Source organism: Lygodium microphyllum, chromosome 20 (genome assembly GCF_053477565.2).
Source record: "Lygodium microphyllum isolate KBCC chromosome 20, Lygodium_microphyllum_v1.1.10, whole genome shotgun sequence".
Classification (NCBI taxonomy): domain Eukaryota; kingdom Viridiplantae; phylum Streptophyta; class Polypodiopsida; order Schizaeales; family Lygodiaceae; genus Lygodium; species Lygodium microphyllum.
In genome coordinates, this window is record NC_141154.1 from 94,906,442 (window position 1) to 94,927,944 (window position 21,503).

General features: G+C 39.8%; 1 protein-coding gene across 1 annotated transcript in view; it reads right to left on the reverse strand.

The window, feature by feature from the left end:
- Window positions 1-11,169, reverse strand: part of LOC148019133 (importin subunit alpha-1-like) — a 29,379-nt gene extending 18,210 nt beyond the window's left edge. The window contains exon 1 of the mRNA XM_087660659.1: window positions 10,704-11,169. Within this exon, the coding sequence (XP_087516785.1) occupies window positions 10,704-10,925 (222 nt within the window). The 5' untranslated portion in view covers window positions 10,926-11,169. The remainder of the gene's footprint in view (window positions 1-10,703) is intronic.
- Window positions 11,170-21,503: the final 10,334 nt, after the last annotated feature.

Sequence of the window (21,503 nt, forward strand, 5' to 3'; positions counted from 1 at the left end):
CTTTCTTCCTTCCTTCCTTCTTTCCTTCTCCTTCTTCTTCCGTTCTCCTTCTAGATTCTTCTCCTTCCTTCTTTTTTTCTAAGTTCTTCTTCCGCCCTTCTCCTCCTTTATCCTTGTCCCTCCTCCTCTTCTTCCTCCTTTTCTTCAACCTTTTTTTATTTCTTAACTTCTTTACAAATTCCTATTTGGCATTACCTTATCATGGTGCTAAATCTGTTTTGGAGGCACCTCAATCCAATCAAGGCATACAAGGATCCTCAAAGTCAAATGAGGAGATAGTCCATGGACCCTCAAAATCCAAACGAGTCATGACTCACAAGTTAGTTTAGCATTGCAGTTGCTAGTTACCAATCACCAATAGCATTACACGTCACATACACATGATGATATCATGATTATCCATTGATGTTGATGGTTATTACTCAATAGTTGCTCATACTCAGTGCTCACTGGACTTTGGACATATTATTCACATCATATAATTGCATGTATCTTGATTGTACTTATTGTGCATCTTGGTTGCACCGTTCTTAATATCAATCTTTAGATGATTCATGAGTCATATATTATAACTTATTTTGTTATTTAAAGTTTTGAAAACTGTCTTAATTGTGTTAAACTATCTTAACCAATGAGTCTTCACTCATGACACATATAATGAATCATGATTTCGATAATATAACATGAAGACTCAAAAGTTTTGTATAAAATTTGGATACATGTTTTGTGGAATATTTAATATCCATGTAATAACATATTTATTTTAGTGTACACACCAAAATGTTGTTTCCATGTTTCTAAAATTTGGCTGAAACTCTAATTTTTCTTGTTTTTGTTTTTTCTGTTTTAGATACTCCCCCGTACTACAATCTCAATCACTCAATTAGTTTACAGCTTGGAGGAGAAAGAGAAAGAGAGGGAGCTACTGGTCCATTTTGTGATCAAAGCACAACAATTTGCTCAGAAGATTTGGGAACCTTAACACGCAGAGGACAGTTTGGAGACACCTTCCAGAGGCTCGCAACAGCATTGTTGGTCAAGTAACAACATTTTGGAAATGCCTCGCAGTGAAACCAATAAATGCAAGGTAGAGCAAGCAACAAGGATCTTTTAGGGTTTTCTCCAAAGAAAATTAGATCCCTCTCTCATCTTGGCTTTCCTTCACCTTCTCCAACCCCTTCTAAAGAGATCTCAGCATTTCCCAACCATTCTGAGCAAATCACAGCCAAATTTCATGGATAGCAAATTGTTAGGAATAAAGGGCCATCGTGCCTTTTATATGTGCACGGGTGTAAACACACCCTTAGCACATTGTACTTTCATACATATATCTATCTAAAACCTAAAGTGGTACACTCATCATTGTACCGAAAAACGTGTTCACTCTCTACTCTGCTAACTCGCACTCTCTCTCTCTCTCTCAGAGCGTAAGGCCTGTCTACCTCTATCTTCAAGCCTCATCAACTCCTTTAAACTGGTATCAGAGCGGTGGTTACAAGGTTCGCGTTTCCAAGGAGTGTAGGTCGCAGGACTGACAGAAGTCCACTCGATAAGTGAAGCGAGCAGGTCGAGCACAAGACCAACAATGCCAAGTAGTCAAGCGGTAAACGACGTCTGTAGGGAAGTCGAGCAGGAACAGCAGGCAGCACCAGTCGACAGGTTTAGGCTGCCGACGAGACGACAGCTTTCAAGTGCGTGACGGGTCCATCAACTAGGGAACCAACATCATGCTGAAGACCAGCGGGCAGCGACCAGACCAGGGCCAAGTCGATGGGCAGGCAAGCTGACAGGACTGTAGGCGCGCTGCACAGCGACCACACTACAGGCAGCAACTGACGGGTATCCAGCAGGCGGCCGTCTGGCAGGCGTGATAGGTCATGCGACCCGCCCTACGGGTCAATGCCCCCCCCCCCCGGTAATTTTCTTTAAAAAATCAGAAATTCTATTTCTACCAAATCTCTTTTTATCTCTCCCCTTGCTGGGTGTTCGTGCACGCAAGCACAGGGCGCAAATCTATGCAGGTTTGGGCCCAGAAATTTGGGGCTTTTCCCGAATTTGGGGATCTCAACACAGAATTGGACAATCTGACTCAGAAATTGCAAAGTCGGTGCACATTTGCCCGGGATTTTTGGGGCTTTTCACATTTTTAGTGAAATTCTTTCAATTTCACTTAAATTAGTGCACGCATGACTTGGAAAATTTGGGGATTTGTCCAGATTTCATGCGCGCAAGATGCAACAATGATATTTGTCTCAAAAATTGCAGGAATTTGTGACATTTTGTCCCTAACATTTGGGGCTTTTCATGTACATGCACAAATTGGGCTGAAATTGACCCAATTTCTCGACATTGAGGCGCATTGGACCCCGTGCAATTTGGGGCTTTTGCGATTTGGGCAAAATTTGTGCAGCATTTGGTCAGCTTATGTATATGCAGGTTGAATTCCGCACAATTTGGACATCAACACTAAGTAAAATTTGGGGGTTTTGTTGAAATTGCTTTATTTTGGCAAAATTGGACAATCCTATGCATGACAGAGGAAATGCATATGTGTGTTTGACGCTTTTGGGCACAAAAATTTGGGGCTTTTGACCGTTCGTGTCAAATTTTAGGCCCGTGGGTACACGTACAACAGAAATTGCAGCTGAAATTTTGGGATTTCTCATGTAATGTGATGCACATGCCCTTTGGAACAGCTGTAATCAGTTGGATAATGCTATAGCACTTGGTTTGGTGCTTCTGAAAACTAAATTACAGATCTAAAATCTGTACTTCTGCGTGGTCATTTATTGCTGATCGGTACTTGTTTGTACCTTGGTCACTTAGGTGACAATTTGGGCCTGCATTTACCGGTTTTTTGGTCACTTTTGAGCTGAAAACCATTGCTGGCAGCAATGACAGCAGTAATTTGATGCATATAAAGAAGTTTGAAGGCGCATATAATTTTGCAGTGTGGCAAAAACAGTGCTACAATATCCTATTACAAAAGAAGCAAGCAAAGCCGATCAAAACTAAAGGGGCAAAACCTACGGACATGGACCAAGACGATTGGGATGAGTTGAATGAGCTTGCACGCTCAACCATAGAGCTATCGATTTCTGATGCCTTACTCTTCAACATTGAAGGTTTGGATTCTGCATATGCTATATGGACTAGACTGGAAGAACTGTATGCACAAAAGAGCGCTGCAAGTAAAGTGTATTGGCTGAAAAAGCTTATGGATTTGCGTATGAAAGAAGGTACAACAATGTCTACTCACTTAAGTGAGTTTAACTCCATTTTCAACCAGCCGGTTGCCTTGAAGTTCATGATTGATGAGGAATTTAAGGCTACTTTCTTGCTTTGCACTCTACCAGAGAGTTGGGATACATTCAGGACTGCCATGAGCAATTCTAATGTGATCCTTTTGTATGTTGATGTAGAGAGTGCTCTACTTATGGAAGAAATGAATCGGAAGAACAATGCATCCAGCAAGACTTCCAGTGCTTTGCATACGAGGGACAGATCACAGCAAAAGGGCAAATATGATGGCAAGGGACGCGATAAATCACGTGGCAAAGATGTTGAATACCATCATTGTGGCAAGAAATGTCACTTTAAACATGACTGCTACAAATGGAAGAAAGAGAAAGGAAAAAGCAAGAAGACAGATGATTGCAAGGAAGAGAAGAAGGACAGTCAGCCTAAGAAAAGCAGTGTAAAAATTGAAGAGGTGAATGTAGTCACTCATGACACTGACAGTGGCAGTGATGTACTCTTTGTCTCTTCACATTTTGGTGCACATGCTCTACTTGCAAATACAGATGATGACATGCATACCTAGATTCTTGATTATGGTGTTGTCCATCTTGGGGATAACTATGCATGTGAGATTGCAGGTATTGGTAGTGTGCAGTTACAGTTTCAGCATGGCTATATCTTTACACTTCAGCATGTACGGCATGTACCTCAACTTAAGAAGAGCTTGATCAGCACAGGGCAGCTAGATGGTGATGGTTTTCAGACCACCTTTGGTGATGGAAAATGGAAGATCTGTAAGGGATCTAGGGTTATTGCCAGAGGTTGCAAGAGTGATACGTTGTATCCACTTCATGTATCTAGTGTGCGTGACCATGTTGTTGCCGTGACCGAGCAGCCAAGTATTTCTTTGTGGCATGGCCAGTTAGAACACATAAGTCAAACAGGAATGAAAGTGCTTTCTTGTTTGGGTTACTTGCCTTGTCTTCGTTATGCTAATTTTGAGCACTGTGATCATTGTATTTATGGCAAACATGCATAGACTTCTTACAAAAAGTGTCTTTCTTTGAAATCTTCTCCTCTAGAGTTAGTACATTCCAATGTATGTCAAATGCCAGGATTATCTTTAGGGGGAAATAAATATTTCGTCACCTTTGTCAATGATGCTACACGGAAAGTATGGGTTTACCCTATTTGTAACAAGGATAAAGTGCTTGACAAGTTTAAAAAATTCTTGGCATTGGCTGAAAATCAGACAGATAAGACACTTAAGTGTCTTCATTGTGACAATGGTGGGGAATATGTGTCCAAAGCCTTTCAGGCATTTTGTGACAACAAAGGGATAAAGAGGGAGCTCACTGCCCCTCATAATCCACCCCAAAATGGAGTTGCAGAGCGTATGAATCAGACCATACAGGATAAGGTCCGTACGATGATGTCTCATGCTACATTACCCCATGGTTTTTGGGTAGAGGCTGTTATGACAACCGTTCACTTGATTAATCAATCACCAAACAGGTCTTTTGGGGGGGAGTTCCCCAAGAAGCGTGGTCGGGCAAGCCACCTTTATATGCTCATCTAAAAGTGTTTGGCTGCGAGGCTTTTGTGCACATTCGTAAAGAAAAACGCAGCAAACTTGAGTCAAAGTCCTGTAAATGCATTTTCCTAGGATATGGTGACGCAAGTGAAATGGGGTATAAATTGTGGGATCCCGAGAAAATTAAAATAGTACGCAGCAATGACTTAATCTTCTGGGAAGATCGCATGTACAAGCCCGAAAAGACTGAGGAGGTTCGTAGGGTTATATTCCGGGAAGAAATACCTTTTGGACAGCAAAATGTGCCCGCCGTACAGCAGCAAATACCTGCTGTAAATGAACCTGTAAATGCAAGAAATGATGCTGGAAATGATCAGCCAGCTATTGCCCATGAAAATGAGCTATTACATGTGCAGGAACAGCCAGGACAGCAAGCTGTTAATGCTGATTTGCAGGCTGAAATGTCAGGAAAGCATGCTGAAAATGGAAATTTGCAGGAACAGCCAGCAAACAATGACCATTGGGTTAGAAGATCGTCTAGGGCTACTAGACAACCTGATAGATTTGTTCCTGGTGCAATTAATGTGGCTAAGTATGTCATGTTGACAGACTGTGGTGAACCATCTTGCTTCAAGGAAGCAATGGACAGACAGAACAGCAAGAAATGGTATAAAGCCATGCTGTCAAAAATGGAATCTCTTGACAAAAATGGCACTTGGGACTTGGTGCAGTTGCCTAAAGGGCAGAAAACCCTTCCATGCAAATGGGTTTACAAAATGAAGGTCACTTCTGGTTCCTCACCAAAGTACAAAGCAAGATTGGTTGCAAAGGGGTACAAGGAGGAGCATGGAATTGATTTTGATGAGATTTTCTCTCCTGTAGTCAAGATGACTACATTGAGAACCATTTTGGGCTTGGTTGCAGTTGAGGATATGGAGCTCATACAGTTGGATGTAAAGATTGTGTTTTTACATGGTGATCTGCATGAAGACATATATATGCAGCAACTTGAAGGGTTTGTTGAACAAGGGAAAGAACAAATGGTCTGTAAACTCAAAAGGAGTTTGTATGGGCTGAAACAAGCACCAAGAGAATGGTATCATAAGTTTGATACATTCATGTAGTCCCAAGGACTTCATAGAAGTCAAGTGGATCATTGCTTGTACACCAAGAAGGCAACAGATAGCAGCCTGATTATCTTGGTTTTGTATGTTGATGACATGCTGATTGCTGGCAGGGATACTCATGCCTTGGATTCATTGAAGCACAGTCTTCATGGCAGCTTTGACATGAAGGATCTGGGTGATGCAAATCACATTCTTGGCATGCGAATACTCAGAGATAGATTTAAAGGTTTACTCTATCTATCTCAGCAGGAGTATATCTCCAAAGTTTTGCAGCGTTTCAATATGGAGGGGGGGAAAACAATTGGGGTTCCATTGCCTCCATATGTGAAACTCGGTGCAAAGGACAACCCTACATCTGATGATGAGAAGGTTGAAATGGCCAAGATACCATATGCTTCAGCTGTTGGCAGCTTGATGTATGCTATGGTTGCTACACGTCCTGACATTGCTTTTGCAATGGGAGTGGTTAGCAGATACATGGCAACCCCTGGCAAGAAGCATTGAGATGCAATGAAAGGTATTATGAGATACCTCAAAGGCACAAAGGAGTTGTGCATCTGCTTTGGAAAGCAGAAGGCATCTGTTGTTGGCTTTACGGATGCACACTATGCTGGTCATGCGGACTGCAGGAAGTCCACTTCTGGGTATGTGTTTACTTTCACAGGAGGAGCGGTCTCTTGGATCTCCAGGCTACAAAAGTGTGTTGCATTGTCTACTACAAAGGCAAAGTATGTAGCTGCCACTGAGGCATGCAAGGAGGCTTTATGGCTTTCACGTCTGGTGGGAGAGCTTGGCATCACAGAGTTACATGTTCTCCATTGTGATAGTCAGAGTGCTATCATGCTAGCACGAAATCCTATCTTTCATGCAAAGACAAAGCACATACAAGTGAAATATCACTTCATTAGAGATGTACTTGACAGCAAGAGCATTGAGCTTGTCAAAGTGCATACAGATGATAATCCTGCAGACCTTCTCACGAAGGCTCTTCCAGCAGAGCGGTTTGCTCATTGCCGACAAATGATGGGAGTTGGATAGATATATTTATTTCAGATTTGTACATACTTAGACTTAGCTGATTCTTTTCTCCTCTTAAGGCACATTGCCTTTAGGTGGGAGGTTGTTAGGAATAAAGGGCCATCGTGTCTTTTATATATGCACGGGTGTAAACGCACCCTTAGCACATTGTACTTTCATACATATATCTATCTAAAACCTAAAGTGGTACACTCGTCATTGTACCGAAAAACGTGTTCACTCTCTACTCTGCTGACTCGCACTCTCTCTGTCTCTCTCTCTCAGAGCGTAAAGCCTGTCTACCTCTATCTCCGAACCTCATCGACTCCTTCACAACAAGGGTCTCCGCTATAAACCCCAAATTTTCGCATAAATTAGAATTTAGCAACCACCTTGGGACTTGTGCCACCACCACTAGAAGAAGGTATCGTACACTGAAATCAAAATCTCAAATTCGTAAAATTGGCAAGGATTTCAAATACCAAGCCATTTATTGTAAATTGGGGCAACATTTGGCCAATTGGTGGTTCCATTTGTGTAAGTCTTGGGTGAAAATCAAGGGGCAATTGGCTTGGCCCAAATTTCTTACTGATTGCTTGTTTAACAAAAGGCTTTTGGATCAGCAAAGGAGATTAAGGAATCTCAACTTATACTCAATCCATGAGTAATTAAAGTTAAAGAAAATACTGACAGGGGGCGCCAATTTTGGGGCCAACTGGGTGTCTATTGTTCAAGATTAATAAGGTAATGTGTACATTTCAGCTTATGCTCATTTATTAATTGTTGTAATTAAATGTTTGATCACGTTTTACCACCCTCTTTGAGAAGGAAGGCTGGTTTCAATTGGTGCGTGAGCAATAGATTGTGTGCAAGCTTACGCAATCAAGGTGCAATTGCCAGTCTGATCATTCATTGGTAAATGACATGTCAAGTTTTGATGACACAGCAAAAAGCAATAAGTTTATTTCATCATGCAGACCATAAGTAGCATTCTCATTAGCAACATGCCTTGATGAAGTAGCCAAGATACTTTGGTAGTCATACTATATTTCATGCTATGGTGGGTCAAGGATCACATATGTCACAAGGATATGTATTTTTAATGCTTAGCTTTAGCATTATCAAGTTGTGCACATGTGAGGTACACGTATGAAATGCAAGTCAGTTTAGTGACAGTGATACCTTACTAACCCTGGTGATCAATGGGTAACACTGACAAAAGTTGTAATAAGTTATGCTTGACAAATACTAGGTGGTATCCAGTGTCAAAACTTGGCCTAGAACATTTAATTAGCCATTAGTCTCAGTGGTGACACTTGGGAATTTGTATTAATTAATTAATTAATGCCGATGACCTACTAAGTGCTCAAGATCACTTGGGTGATAAATTGGCCTAGCCAATTAAATTGTTGGCCAGTATTCTTTTTTTGTGCCACTTTGGCGGCTTGTTTGTGTATAAAAAGCACCAAGCGACTATATCTACATTTTTGTTGTGTCATTCATCGTCCAAAAGGATGGATCATTTTTTCATATCTCGTCTCTGTCAACGCTTTGAGGGCTATCACAATCTTGCTAAACTTATCTTCTTTTATAAGACCATTAAGGAGAACAACCTTTTTATCGTCATCATCCAGATGACTATTATGAGTGGTCAATTACTAAAAGAGAAGGTTGAGGTGATCCAAACATTGTTTGAGAGAACCAATGGGATTATGTGGTAGGCTATACAATTGCATCTTTAAGAAGATTTTAAATTATTTATATCACCTCCATATATTGTAGCAAGACTATCCCATACCACTTTTGTTGTTTTGGTAAAGTCAAGATGATGGAACTGATTATTAAAGAGGCCAAGTTCAATGATGCCTAGTGTACTCTTGTTCATTTCCAACTAATCTTGATGAAGCTGGGGATTCCCTTGAAGATGTTCTAGTTCTCCAATGGACACAGCCTTCCATGCACCTTCCCGCAAGAGAATGAGTTAAATTCGTATTCTTCTAAATCAAGAACTCGAAAAGAGGAACCTCTCAACAACAATGCACTATCTTCATATGCCAATGGTGGATACCATTGTGCCACTGAAGGTCACTCAATAGTGGCAATGGGTGGGTAAGCATGGCAATATACAAGTAGTCAAAAGGTCTCTAAGCAATGCTAGAACAAGCCCACAAAACATTGTCACATGGCTACATGCAAAGTATGGCAACTAGGCAGAGAAGTTGGATAGAGACACACAAAAGAGTGAAGCAATGGCAATAGCTCATTGCAAAGAGCAACAGCAAACTAGCATGATGTTAGCAGCTCAAACATGCAACCAATGCATATGTTAAAGAGGTAACTTATGGTGACATGGCAAAGAATATTAAAGCAATGACTTAAGCTTTAATGTTTCGGTGACATAGCACAATCAAGCAACAGGAGACATCTGGCAACTAAATAGGTCAATGTGTAGCTTGTTGCTTGACATGGCCTTGGCAGCACGAAGAGACAAGTCGAGATGTGGCAAGATAGCTAACAAGTGACTCAATAGGAGATGAATGCAAGGGTTGTTACCCTATCTTGGAGCCACCACCTCACCCTCCCCTATTGACACCCCCCAACTATTGGTGCATCGCCTTTGTTGTTGTTGGTGATGCTTGACATTTGGAGCCTTCCATCTGATAATAGAGATCCACTGGTGGCTGCATTTACCAATCTATAATTGTCACTAGTTACTTTACACGTCAATAGAGCCAATGATTGTTGGGACAATCTCTATTCCTTCTGCTCACACACCCTATATTTCTTTGTTTGATCATTCATTTATCTAACATTTATTAGTTTCTTCTCCTTCTTTTGTGTTCTTGTTTGAGTTCATGGTGTGTTAGTCATATACATATAATTGATGTTCTCTCTCCAAACCCTAGAATATCTACACAAGTGGGCTAAGTCCAAGGAGGGAGATGATGATGACTTAGTTGTGCCAATCCTATAAGAGTATCAGCAAAAAGACTAAATGTGTACCTTAGAGGTGGGACTCTCTAACCCACCAAATATAGGCTCCCAAACTGTGAATGATTAATGGATGCATTTGTTTTTAAAATAAGAAATTGCACTTGTATCCATCCCAAGTTCAATGGCACCAACTTCACAACCACAAAGGTCAAAAAAGAAATCCCACCAACATGCATCATTATGTCTCTCCATTTTGAGCAACATAGATATTACCATCATGATCAATCAACAAAAGGAATGTGAAGAAAGCCACCAGCAGTATAGCTCCCAACTTTTATGTATAATTGATGGGCACAATTATCTTTTAACTAGAGATTGCACTTGCATGCATTCCCAACAAGTTCAATGGCACCAACTTCACAACCAGAAAGGTCTAAAAAGAATGGGCCTGGCAACTAACAGATCCTACCAAGGTGTATCATTGTGCCTCTTCTTTCTGCATACTGATGCAATTCAAGGTTATGCATTGTGCATCGTAAATTGCATATCCATGTATTCAGAGAAAGATAAATAATAGATGCAATATTCCCCTACTGTTATGTTGTCTTCCTCCAATTTCAGCATGCGCAGGCAATCAACATTGCACCAGCATGCAACCTAAGAATTGTAGTGAATTGTCTCCAGAAATATGCGTAGCTCTCAGGAAAATGAAGATTGTTTTTCTGTAATAATTTAATTTTGTCCATAGAGCGCGACAAAATGACGCAGAGACTCGTAGCTTCAAACCCTAACTCAAGCACAATAAGGAAAATTTATTGATTTCGTAAAAGAAGGGAGGGGAAGCATCATACCTTCTTCTCTAAAGAGCTCGACTGGGCGCTACTGGTGCTGCTGCTGCTGAGGAGGTTCGCAGGCATGCCCTCCTTGCGCTTCTTGAGCAGGCTCTCCTCACGCTTGCTCTTGCGGATCTCCACCAGGTTGTCCTCGCGCTTGCGACGGGCCTCATCAGCATCAACGGCGACCTTGTATGACTTCCGGCGCACCTCGGCGCGGGCGTTAGGGCGGAGGGACATTGGATATGGCGCTTAGACACGAGGGACAGACACAGGTGAACAGACGGACCGAAGGACGCAGAGCCACAAGGAGAGGAAGGGGGGGACGGGGGGCCGCTATATAGCCTCTGCTGTTGCTTTTGTTCACTCCGATAGTGTTAATGTGGAGTTCTTCTCTGCTGCCAGCCCTGGATTCCCAACTTCCACCCTACTTTTAGAATCTCTCTCCATTTGCTAATCGACCACGGAGATGGCCGTCCAGATCACGCCATGTACAAAGAAGACGCCGCGCCAAATTGGAGGCACATTTGCTTCCTATGGACTCACCAATTCCATGGTCATACCTACAAATGGAAAAGCTTTGGCTACGAGATGGTTACTCATTACATGCCCAAATATGTTGAGGTCTAAATATGCCTTTCAGATCCAATGTTAAAGTGTGTCTAATCTAATGTGATACTCGTCCAAAACAATGTTTAGTGTTGAGTAAAATACGCTTCGTCCTATCAAAGGACAATGTGTCTAGTTTATAGTTTTGTTTTTGTGATTTGCCAACAATGTTTTTTAGTTTAAGCTTTTTGTCAAAACGTTTGAACCCTAGTCTAGTTCTCAAAACTAACATCAATAATATCATAAATAGGCTATTAAATGCACCAAATAAGGAGGCATAACACTTCCACCCCAATCTTAGAGCAGGGTCACAATGGTGAGAGTGGAATGCCACTCCTGCTACTAACCCTCAATCACACCACGATGATTTGGGGACAATGGGGTTTCATGAACCTATTGCTCTCCCTACTAAACCTTGAAAAAACACGATTCTAAGGCTAAGTTAGCGAGGTCAATGGAACTAAGGCATCTGATTGATTTTGGTGGTGATGGCTTTCATTTGCTTCTCATCATTAATGAGCAATGTGCAAGAGATCCAATCATCTTGTTTCGTTTTCCTTTTTGGCATTAAGTGACATTGCTTTACACTCCTCTCTATGGCGCAACTGCAATGTTAACTTGAATGTTTGAGATTCCACATAACACTACAAACGTTAGTGCAACTCAGCCCATGTACCCATTTTGTTAGCATTGCCATGTTTAGAAGATTGTGTGCAAGGGTGGACAACACATTAAGCATTTACACGCCACATGGCACTTGCTTTCCAATGTGTATAGTGACTCTTATAAGCCATTCTCATCTCTCTCTCTCTCTCTCTCTCTCTCTCTCTCTCTCTCTCTCTCTCATGCACAGATCAGACGCCGTATGCGCGCGTAGTGAGCGTCAGAAGGTCCCCAAGAATAAAAAAACTCTACTTTTTACACAAAAACCAATGAAGAAAGCTTGCACGATATGAACAAGAGACCAAGTGGGTGCAAATCTCCCCCCATGCCTTGTGTGAGCGCTCCACAAAGCATGTATTTAATATATTATTCATCTTTAAGCTCAAGAAATAGCCCAATTTACAAAGTAGCATGCTTTTGCTTTTGAGTTTGCTTTTGTGCCACTAAAGAATTAAAGCTATTGGGCACCCAAGAAGTCAGGCGGTACCCAAATACAATGTCCAATACAAATATATAAATCGTACGCCCATGCGCATACAAAAATAATAAATAAATATCAAGTGCTTTAATAAATAAGCGCGACAAAATATAGCCGCCATACCTAAGATACGCGCCCATCAAAAGTTGATGATAATTTGAATACACGCTATCCTCCAATGCTTTCCAATGCCACCGCTGCTTGCTCTACACATCAACTGAAGCATTCACAATTGTTAGAAAAATAATACAATTAAACCGACAAAAGTAAATACCTAGCAATCTTTAGCTACAAAAATAAATTGGTTAGAAATCAATCCTAACCTTAATTTATTACGAGTGCGCACTCAAAACTCATAAACGTTTATTAATTTAAATATATATTTTGCGGAATCACCCGCTATGGAATCACACACGTTCACATAAAATTAACAAAACGCCCAAAAAGAATAGGCGTCCCTATCGACTTTTCGCACAAAGAATCCACTTTGTGTATGAGCCCCGGTAATAATAAAATTTTACGGAATCCACCATGGAATATGCCTCCTGGCATCATACCCCCGGGGTGGGATAGCAATTGTCCTCAATTGCTATTAGCTCAATGTGGAGCTAACAGTGTGGGGAAAGCACTTAGATCTCTAGCGTGCATCCATTGGGCCTCTTCAACAGGATGATTTTTAAACTTAACCAAATATCTAGAATATCTACGGCCAGTTCTAGTGGTCATAAAGTCAATATCTATAATAGTTTCAGGCTCAAGTATTTCAGTTTCATCATCTAGCAAAGGAGGGTTTTCATAGACATGGTGTACAGGTAATTGGCCTCTAAAAGGTTGTAATAAACTGATATGGAAGGTGTTGTGGATTTTCCAATGTTGTGGTAGTTCTAGTTTAAATGCATTGTCATTGATTTTGTGTATGATCTTGAATGGTCCATAAAAACTAGGTGCTAATTTAACAACGGGGTGTTTATCTACACTTTGTAATTTGCGTTTTTCAATTCGTAACCAAACATAATCATCAACTTTAAGATCCATAGTCTGTCTTTTCTTATTTACTTGTTTTGTGTATGATTGTTGGGCTTTGGCAATCATATCTTTAATTTCATAAAAAATAATAGCATGCATGTTAGCAATATCATCAGCAGTTTGAATTTTGTTTGATAATGATGCAACAGGTATAAACAATCAATATCCATAAATAACTTCAAATGGTGCTTTCTTTGTAGCTGTATGTGGTGTGTTATTATATGCAAACTAAAGTAAATGTAGATGTGTATCCCATGTATGTGGTTTTGAAATGGTGTAAGCACGCAAAAGATCTAAAATAGTATTGTTAGTAGCTTCTGTTTGACCATTTGTTTCAGGATGAAATGCAGATGAAAAATCAATCTTTGTTCCTAAGTTAGCAAACAAAGTAATCCAAAAATTATTGCAGAATCTAGAATCACGATCAGAAATAATGACTTTTGGTAAACCATGGTTAGTGAAAACAGTTTTCAAAATAAATTGAGCAGCTTGAGATGCAATTAAAGTTTTCTTGCATGGAATAAAATATGATTGTTTGCTAAACCTGTCTACAATAGTCCAAATCATATCATGATTAGCTTTAGTGTTAGGTAGACCAGTGATAAAATCCATTGAAATCTATTCCCATGGTCATGATGGAATAGATAATAGCATTAGTAAACCATATTGTTTACCATGGTGTCTTTTAACTCGTTGACAAATTAAGCATTCAGATACAAAATTAGATACATCAGTGTCCATATGTGGCCAATAAAAATCTTCAATCAATGTACGCAAAGTAGATATAATTCCTCTATGACCTTGATATGGAGGACAATGAATTTCATGCAAAACAAATGATTGAAATGGAACTGTCACACATAATCTTTTTTCATAAAACATAAATCCATTAGTGTAAAACAATGAATCAATAGGAATCCAATTATTTGCAACTAGTTTATTTCAATCAGCTTGAAAAGTAGGATCCTGATGATAAGCATCTTTCATAGGGATAAGGGAATCAAATGATATCACAAAAATATTTTGAGTTGTCGGTCTTCTACTCAAAGCATCAACAACAACATTCTCTTTTCCAGGTTGATATTGTATAATGGGATGAAAACTTTGAATAAAAGCGGCCCATTTAATGTGTCGGTCAGATATTTGTGGTTGACTAAGGAGATGTCTAATACTTTGTTGGTCAGTTTTGATCATGAATTCAGATCCCATTAAATAATGTTTCCATTGACATAAACCTAGAAAAGAACGTAATTCATGCACATTTTTGGATATGGGCAAATTTAAAATTACTTCTATCTTTTTAGGGTCGACTTTAATACCTTTTGATTAAATAATATGTCCCAGATATTCAATTTTCGTGTGGAAGAATTCACTCTTTTCGAGGTTAGCATATAATTAAAGACAAATGTTCATAATGCTCATTCTCATTTTTATTGAAAACAAATATGTCATCAAAGAAAACTATGACACAATGCTGATGTTTCAAGAATATGTGATTCATCATACAACTAAATGTGGCTGGTGCATTAGTTAAACCGAAAGGCATAACCAAAAATTCATAGTGTCCAAATTGTGTTCTAAATGCAGTTTTGAATATATCAGATTTGTCCAATCTTACTTGATGATATCCAGATTTAAGATCTATCTTACTGAATATGGCAGATCCTTGTAGCTTATCCATAAGATCATCTACCCTAGGAATCAGATATCTATTCTTAACTGTAATTTTATTTAGGGCACGATAATCAATGCACATGCGATAGGTATTATTTTTCTTCTTCACTAGTAAAACAGGTGCACCAAATGGAGAACTACTAGGTCGAATTAATCCTCTGTTAAGTAATTCTTCTATTTGATTTTGAATTTCTTTCTGTTCAATTTGGTTATGTCTATATGGTACTTTACATGGTGGTTGTGGTCCAGGAATTAAATCTATCTTATGATCTTCAGGTCGTGAAGATGGTAATCCAAGTGGTAAATCAACAGCAAAACAATCTTGAAATTGGGCAAGAAATTGTGTATGCCTAGGATACATCTGTTTTTCTTTAGCTTGAATTTCATTCACCCATATTAAATAGGATTTGCTACTTTTACGTAATGCACGTTTAGCCTGAGTATGTGTAAGTAGTGGAAAATTATTGAAAGCGTACATACCATGCAGTGTGATTTGTTTTCCTTGAAAATAAATTTTAATTGAATGCGTAGAATAATCTATATCAGGATTGTATTGATGACGTCAAGGCATTCCTAAGATAAAGTCACTAGACTGCAAAGGTACAACTAAGAAATTTCTTCGTTCAATATAATCACCAATTTTAATTTGTAAATTATGCACCTCTTGTGCTCCATTATATCTCGTACCTAGGAATGCAGCCTTGATGCAATAATGTATAGAAACAGTTTGTAAATTCAATTCTTTGACTAATTTTGCAGAAATAAAGTCATGTGTGCTCCCATCATCATGTAAAATAGTCTTTTCTTTACCATGCACAAAACATTTCATTGTTAATAAAGAATGGGGAGTTGGCATACCTGGCAAAGTATCCGAAGTAGTACCAATGTCGTCGTCATCTTCCGTAAAGTCCAGCATTTCCTCACGTTCTTTGTCTTCTATTGCTCCCAAATAATTGATATGGACGGATGGCTTTTTGGATTGACAATTGGCTGCTACATTTGTAACAAACTATGGGTTTTGCTTTAGATACATTATTAGTAATGGCAGGAAGTTTAGGAATATTGGGATTTGACGGAAGAGATGGCTTAGGGTTTGGATTTGTGTTTGATGGCAAGGCAGGTGGTCGTGTCCAAGATTTACGGAATGAAGATGGAAGAAAACGACTTTGATTGAATCTTAAAAAATTTGGATTGAATTGTTTGGAACCAAAGTTACCATTAGTTGGAAATTGTCGTGGTCACTTGTCTCGTTCGCAAATTTTGTCTTCAGTGTCATGGGCCAAGGAAATTGCATCTTCAAGTGTTGTTGGCTTGAACATATTGACTTCTGCATAAAAATGTCCAAGTAGGCCAGACATAAACTTGCATTATGAGTTGCTTTAGGTACATCTTCGAGCATACGTAGTTGCAGTAGAGCATTCCAGAAACGTTCAATGTATTGTGAAATAGGTTCGCGATCCCTTTGTTGTAGAAGATCCCATTGCTTGATATCCCTTTGTTGTAGAAGATCCCATTGCTTGATAGCTTTTTCATGGAATTGGGGAGGAAGGAAATTCTGCAAAAATTTCTTTTGGAAAGTCTCCCAAGTAGTGGGACAATCAATGCTCTTGCGGACCACAGTCCACCATAAAGATGCTCGGTCAACTAAATGGTTAGTGACACATTTAATTTTATCTTTCTCAGCATATGTTTCTTCATGGAAGTAATCATCAAATTGACTGATAAAAGCAAGTACAGTCTTTCCATCACGTGATCCATTGAAAGTACGAAATTTGAAGTTTCTTTTACTTATCTTTGTTTCTTTGCGAATGGATTGGGCTTCAAGTGTTGCATCGATGGTATGTCGTATAAGATCTTCAGGTTGCGATCCATCTTGGTCAGTGGTAGATCGTTGCAAATTGGCCAATTGAACTTGCAAAGCTTGTCGGGCTCTTCATTCCTCTTGAAGCTGCATCATAATCAAATCCAACTTTTGCTCCATTGTTGGTTCGGGTAGATCACCTTCAGCCATAAAATCATCCATGTTTTGTTCAATCATCCTGCAAAATTCCAAAAGACCTCACACACTCGAAACCTTGTTAGCGGGATGAGAGTAGCTCAAATGCGGGTTTACAAGGCTTGTATATATATTGTTTGGCTTTTGTAGTATTTCTCGATTGCGAAATTCGATGTCACAACCGTCTTCCAGGAAAAAAATTGTGCATATAGACTGCATATAATCTGCGTGTGAACTTTTGCTTTTGCTGAAACTGGTTCAGCAAGACTGCAAGTGTGAACAGGGACTTCTTGGAGCTCCAAAACCAGTTCAGCTTATACACAGTATGAACGGCCGCTAGGAAGGTAAGTTTTGTTGGTTGAGGAAGTTGAAAGTTTAATGTGATTTAGTTGATTAAGCTTTTTAAGCTTAATGGACTTAAGCTTTTTAAGCTTAATGGACTTAAGCTTTTTAAGCTTAATGGACTTAAGCTTGATGAAGCTTATGTGTCGCCGTTTTCGTTTTTTGAGGGGGGGCGTTTTTTCACGCCGTTGATTCTGACGACAGCATACTGCAACAACAAATCGACGATTTGGAGGGCTTTAAGCTTTTAAAGCTTAAGCCTTAAGCTTAAAACTTTAATGTTTATAAACTTCTCTTCTTTCTTCTCTGTAACTTCTCAACAAAACGACTTGATGTAAAAGCTTTACCGCCGGTCCTTCGCCTATCAAGAGAGGTCCTTCGCGATCAGAGGGTACAAAAGGGGGTTCTTGACTGCCAGGAACACGCTGGTATCGACCGTTTGCCACGAGACTGACTGTAGAGCTCGATCGTTCTAGAAGCTCCGCCTTCGCGTGAGATGGTAAGCGATTGGAAGCTCTCGATCTCAGCTTCACTTTGATACCACTGGTGCACAGATCAGACATCATATGCACGCATAGTGAGTGTCAGAAGGTTCCCAAGAACAAAAGAACTCTACTTTTTACATAAAAACCAATGAAGAAAGCTTGCACGACATGAACAAGAGACCAATTGGGTGCAATCTCCCCCCATGCCTTGTGTGAGTGCTCCACAAAGCATATATTTAATATATTATTCATCTTCAAGCTCAAGAAATAGCCCAATTTACAAAATAGCACGCTTTTGCTTTTGAGTTTGCTTTTGTGCCACTAAAGAATTAAAGCTATTGGGCGCCCAAGAAGTCAGGCGGTACCCAAATACAATGTCCAATACAAATATTTAAATCGTGCGCCCATGCGCATACAAAAATAATAAATAAATATCAAGTGCTTTAATAAATAAGTGTGACAAAATATAGGCGCCATGCCTAAGAAAACGTTTATTAATTTAAATATATATTTTGCGGAATCACCCGCTATGGAATCACCCAGGTACACATAAAATTAACAAAACGCCCGAAAAGGATAGGCGTCCCTATCGACTTTTCGCACAAAGAATCCACTTTGTGTATGAGCCCCGGTAATAATAAAATTTTACGGAATCCACCGTGGAATATGCCTCCTGGCATCTCTCTCTCTCTCTCTCTCTCTCATATTGCTCCATGCTTTCCTCCTCTGTCTTTTTGCACCTTCCATGGTAAGGGGGATGAGAGCCTTTCAAATTAAGAGTTTTGGCAAGTAAGGGTGTGATTGTCCCTATATGGTCGATTCGTCCTAGTGATCCAAAACAAAACTTGAAAATTAATACTGATTATCGAAGTATCCCAAATGACAATTGAAAATTGATGGTCATGAGAAAGGGAGAGTCACCTCTCTCCCTCCCTCCCTCCCTCCTTCTCTCTCTCTCTCTCTCTCTCTCTCTCTCTCTCTCTCTCTCTCTCTCTCTCTCTCTCTCTCTCTCTCTCTCTCTCTCTCTCTCTCTCTCTCTCTCTCTCTCTCTCTCTCTCTCTCTCTCTCTCTTTGTGAAAGTTTGAATTAATGCATAGAAATATTTACATTAGGCCTTTAGACCAAACAAGCTCCACAAGATTGGCAGCAAATACTCATGAAGCCAAAAGGCTATTGAAACACCATTTTACAAGAACAAAAGAAAATGATCATAAAGAGGGTACCATAGAGGTGGAGGGAGCAATATCCATACATGGAGCAGCTGTCACAGACATGCCATGATCAAGTGTATGGATTAATTCTTACTCATGCCATATGAATCCACACCCCATGCGAACACACCCTTAACAGGACATCCTCAAGCCAGCTATGCCAACCCAGTCTTGCCATGTCATCATAGAGCCTTCTAGAATATATGCCATGTCATCACTTGCATCATCAATGATGTCATTATAAAACCTTTTAGACATATGCCATGCCACTTGCATCATCGATGATGTCATCATGAAACATTCTAGAAGATCTTTAGCCGCCCTCCAACACCTATAAAAGGAGGGGCTTGCCATAGAGCTCCTCAATCTTGCTAATGCTAGTCTTGGGAGCTCAAGGAGTTGAGACCTCCAAGTAAGTAACTTCGAGTTCCAATTTTAGTTCTTGTCTGGTCATGGTATCTAGTATTGCCTTGTCTTCCTTTATACTCCTATTATCTTGTCACCTTGTAATCTCATAGTACAAGATCTTGTCTAGTATTGTCTTGTATCTTGTTCATCCCCATCAAGGGAGATCTTGCAATTCCGATATCTTGTATCCATACCTATGGTCCCCAGTTGTGGGATTCTTCATATCCTATCGATTGATGTTGTCTATACCTACGATCCTAGGTTGTGGGATTTTCCATATCTTGTTAAGTTATCATTATACCTTGTGCCCCAACATGGGATTATATTGTAATCAGAATTCTTGTAGCAAATCTTACATCTAGTCTAGTCTCTCGAGCATGGTTCAGTGCTCCCATAATAGTTTGGCAAGACTACTTTCTAGCCCTACTGAGCACCATGGAAGCAACCCTTGAAAGAATTGTGGCCTCCCTTCAAAACCTCCAACAACAAATTCAAGACTTGAATGAACAACAAGTGTAACTTCAAATAGAACACCCTATGCATCTAGGTCATGCACTTCAAGAGATGCAAGATCAGATCCGAGACTTGCAGAACAACAAAGGAAGTGATCAGATGATTCCGCGTGTTTATCAACCGCTAGTAAGAGAACCCAATTTTAGCATGCTAGAGAAGTTCAATGGTGACCATTCGAAGTTCAGGGGGTTTTTGCAACAAGTAAAGCTCTATATTCACATCATCATGCAACCAGATAGGTATCCAAGTGATGCTTTCAAGGTGGGATTCATTGGGACTTTGCTTCGTGGTCAAGCTTTATCATGGTTCACTCCAATCTTGGAAAAGAATATGCTAGTACTTCATTACTATGAGACATTTCTTTGTGAGCTCAGTTCCACATTTGGAGATGCAGACACTATCAAGTAGTAGAAACAAAACTTCAAAAGCTACAACAAGGTAACCACCCTGCATTTGCTTGTGTGTTTGAATTTAGGTAATTAATTTGTGACTTCACTTGGCATAAGGAGTATTTTATCACACAACTGAAGTCATGGATGGAAGAACTCTAGCATCTAGAGATATTACCAAGGAAACTTGACCACTCATGGTGACTCTTGGCGATCACAAATCTCATGTATGCTTTAATGTCATATCTAGTCCCATGAATCCAATCATCCTTGGGATACCTTGGCTAAAGAAACACAACCCAAATTTGATTGGGTTAAACAAAAGATTACACGTGAAAATCAAGGAAAGTTGATATATCTAGGAGCCAAAGCCTTTATGCACATAGCAAGGCAGGAACCAACCTTCATGATATATCATATACCAGCTCAAGAATCTAGTAAGGATGAGTTCAAGCTACCAAACCAGTATCAAGAATTCCAAGATGTCTTTGAAAAAAAGAATGCAGATCTCTAGCTCGAGCATAGACCATATGATTGTGCTATAGAACTCCATGAGGGGGCTCAATCACCTTTTGGACCTATCTACAAACTATCCTCTGATGAATTAGCTAAACTACGCAAGAACATTGATGAGAACTTAGCCAAGGGGTTCATTAAGCACTCGAAGTCTCCTATTGCTAGAGCCCCAATTCTATTCGTAAAGAAGAAAGATGGGTTGCATCTAATGTGTGTGGATTATCGAGGACTCAACAAGATAACAATCAAGGATTGATACCCTTTGCCGTTGATACTAGAGCTCTTTGGAACGCCTTGGAAAAGCCAAGATCTTCACAAAGATTGATCTACGAGGGGCTTACAATCTTGTACAAATCAGAGAAGGAGACGAATGGAAGACAACCTTTCGCACAAGGTATGGCCACTTCAAGTATGTTGTTATGCCATTCAATCATCCCATCAATGCTCTTGTGGTATTTCCACATATGATGAATGATATCTTTCAAGAGCATCTAGATGATTGAAGTAG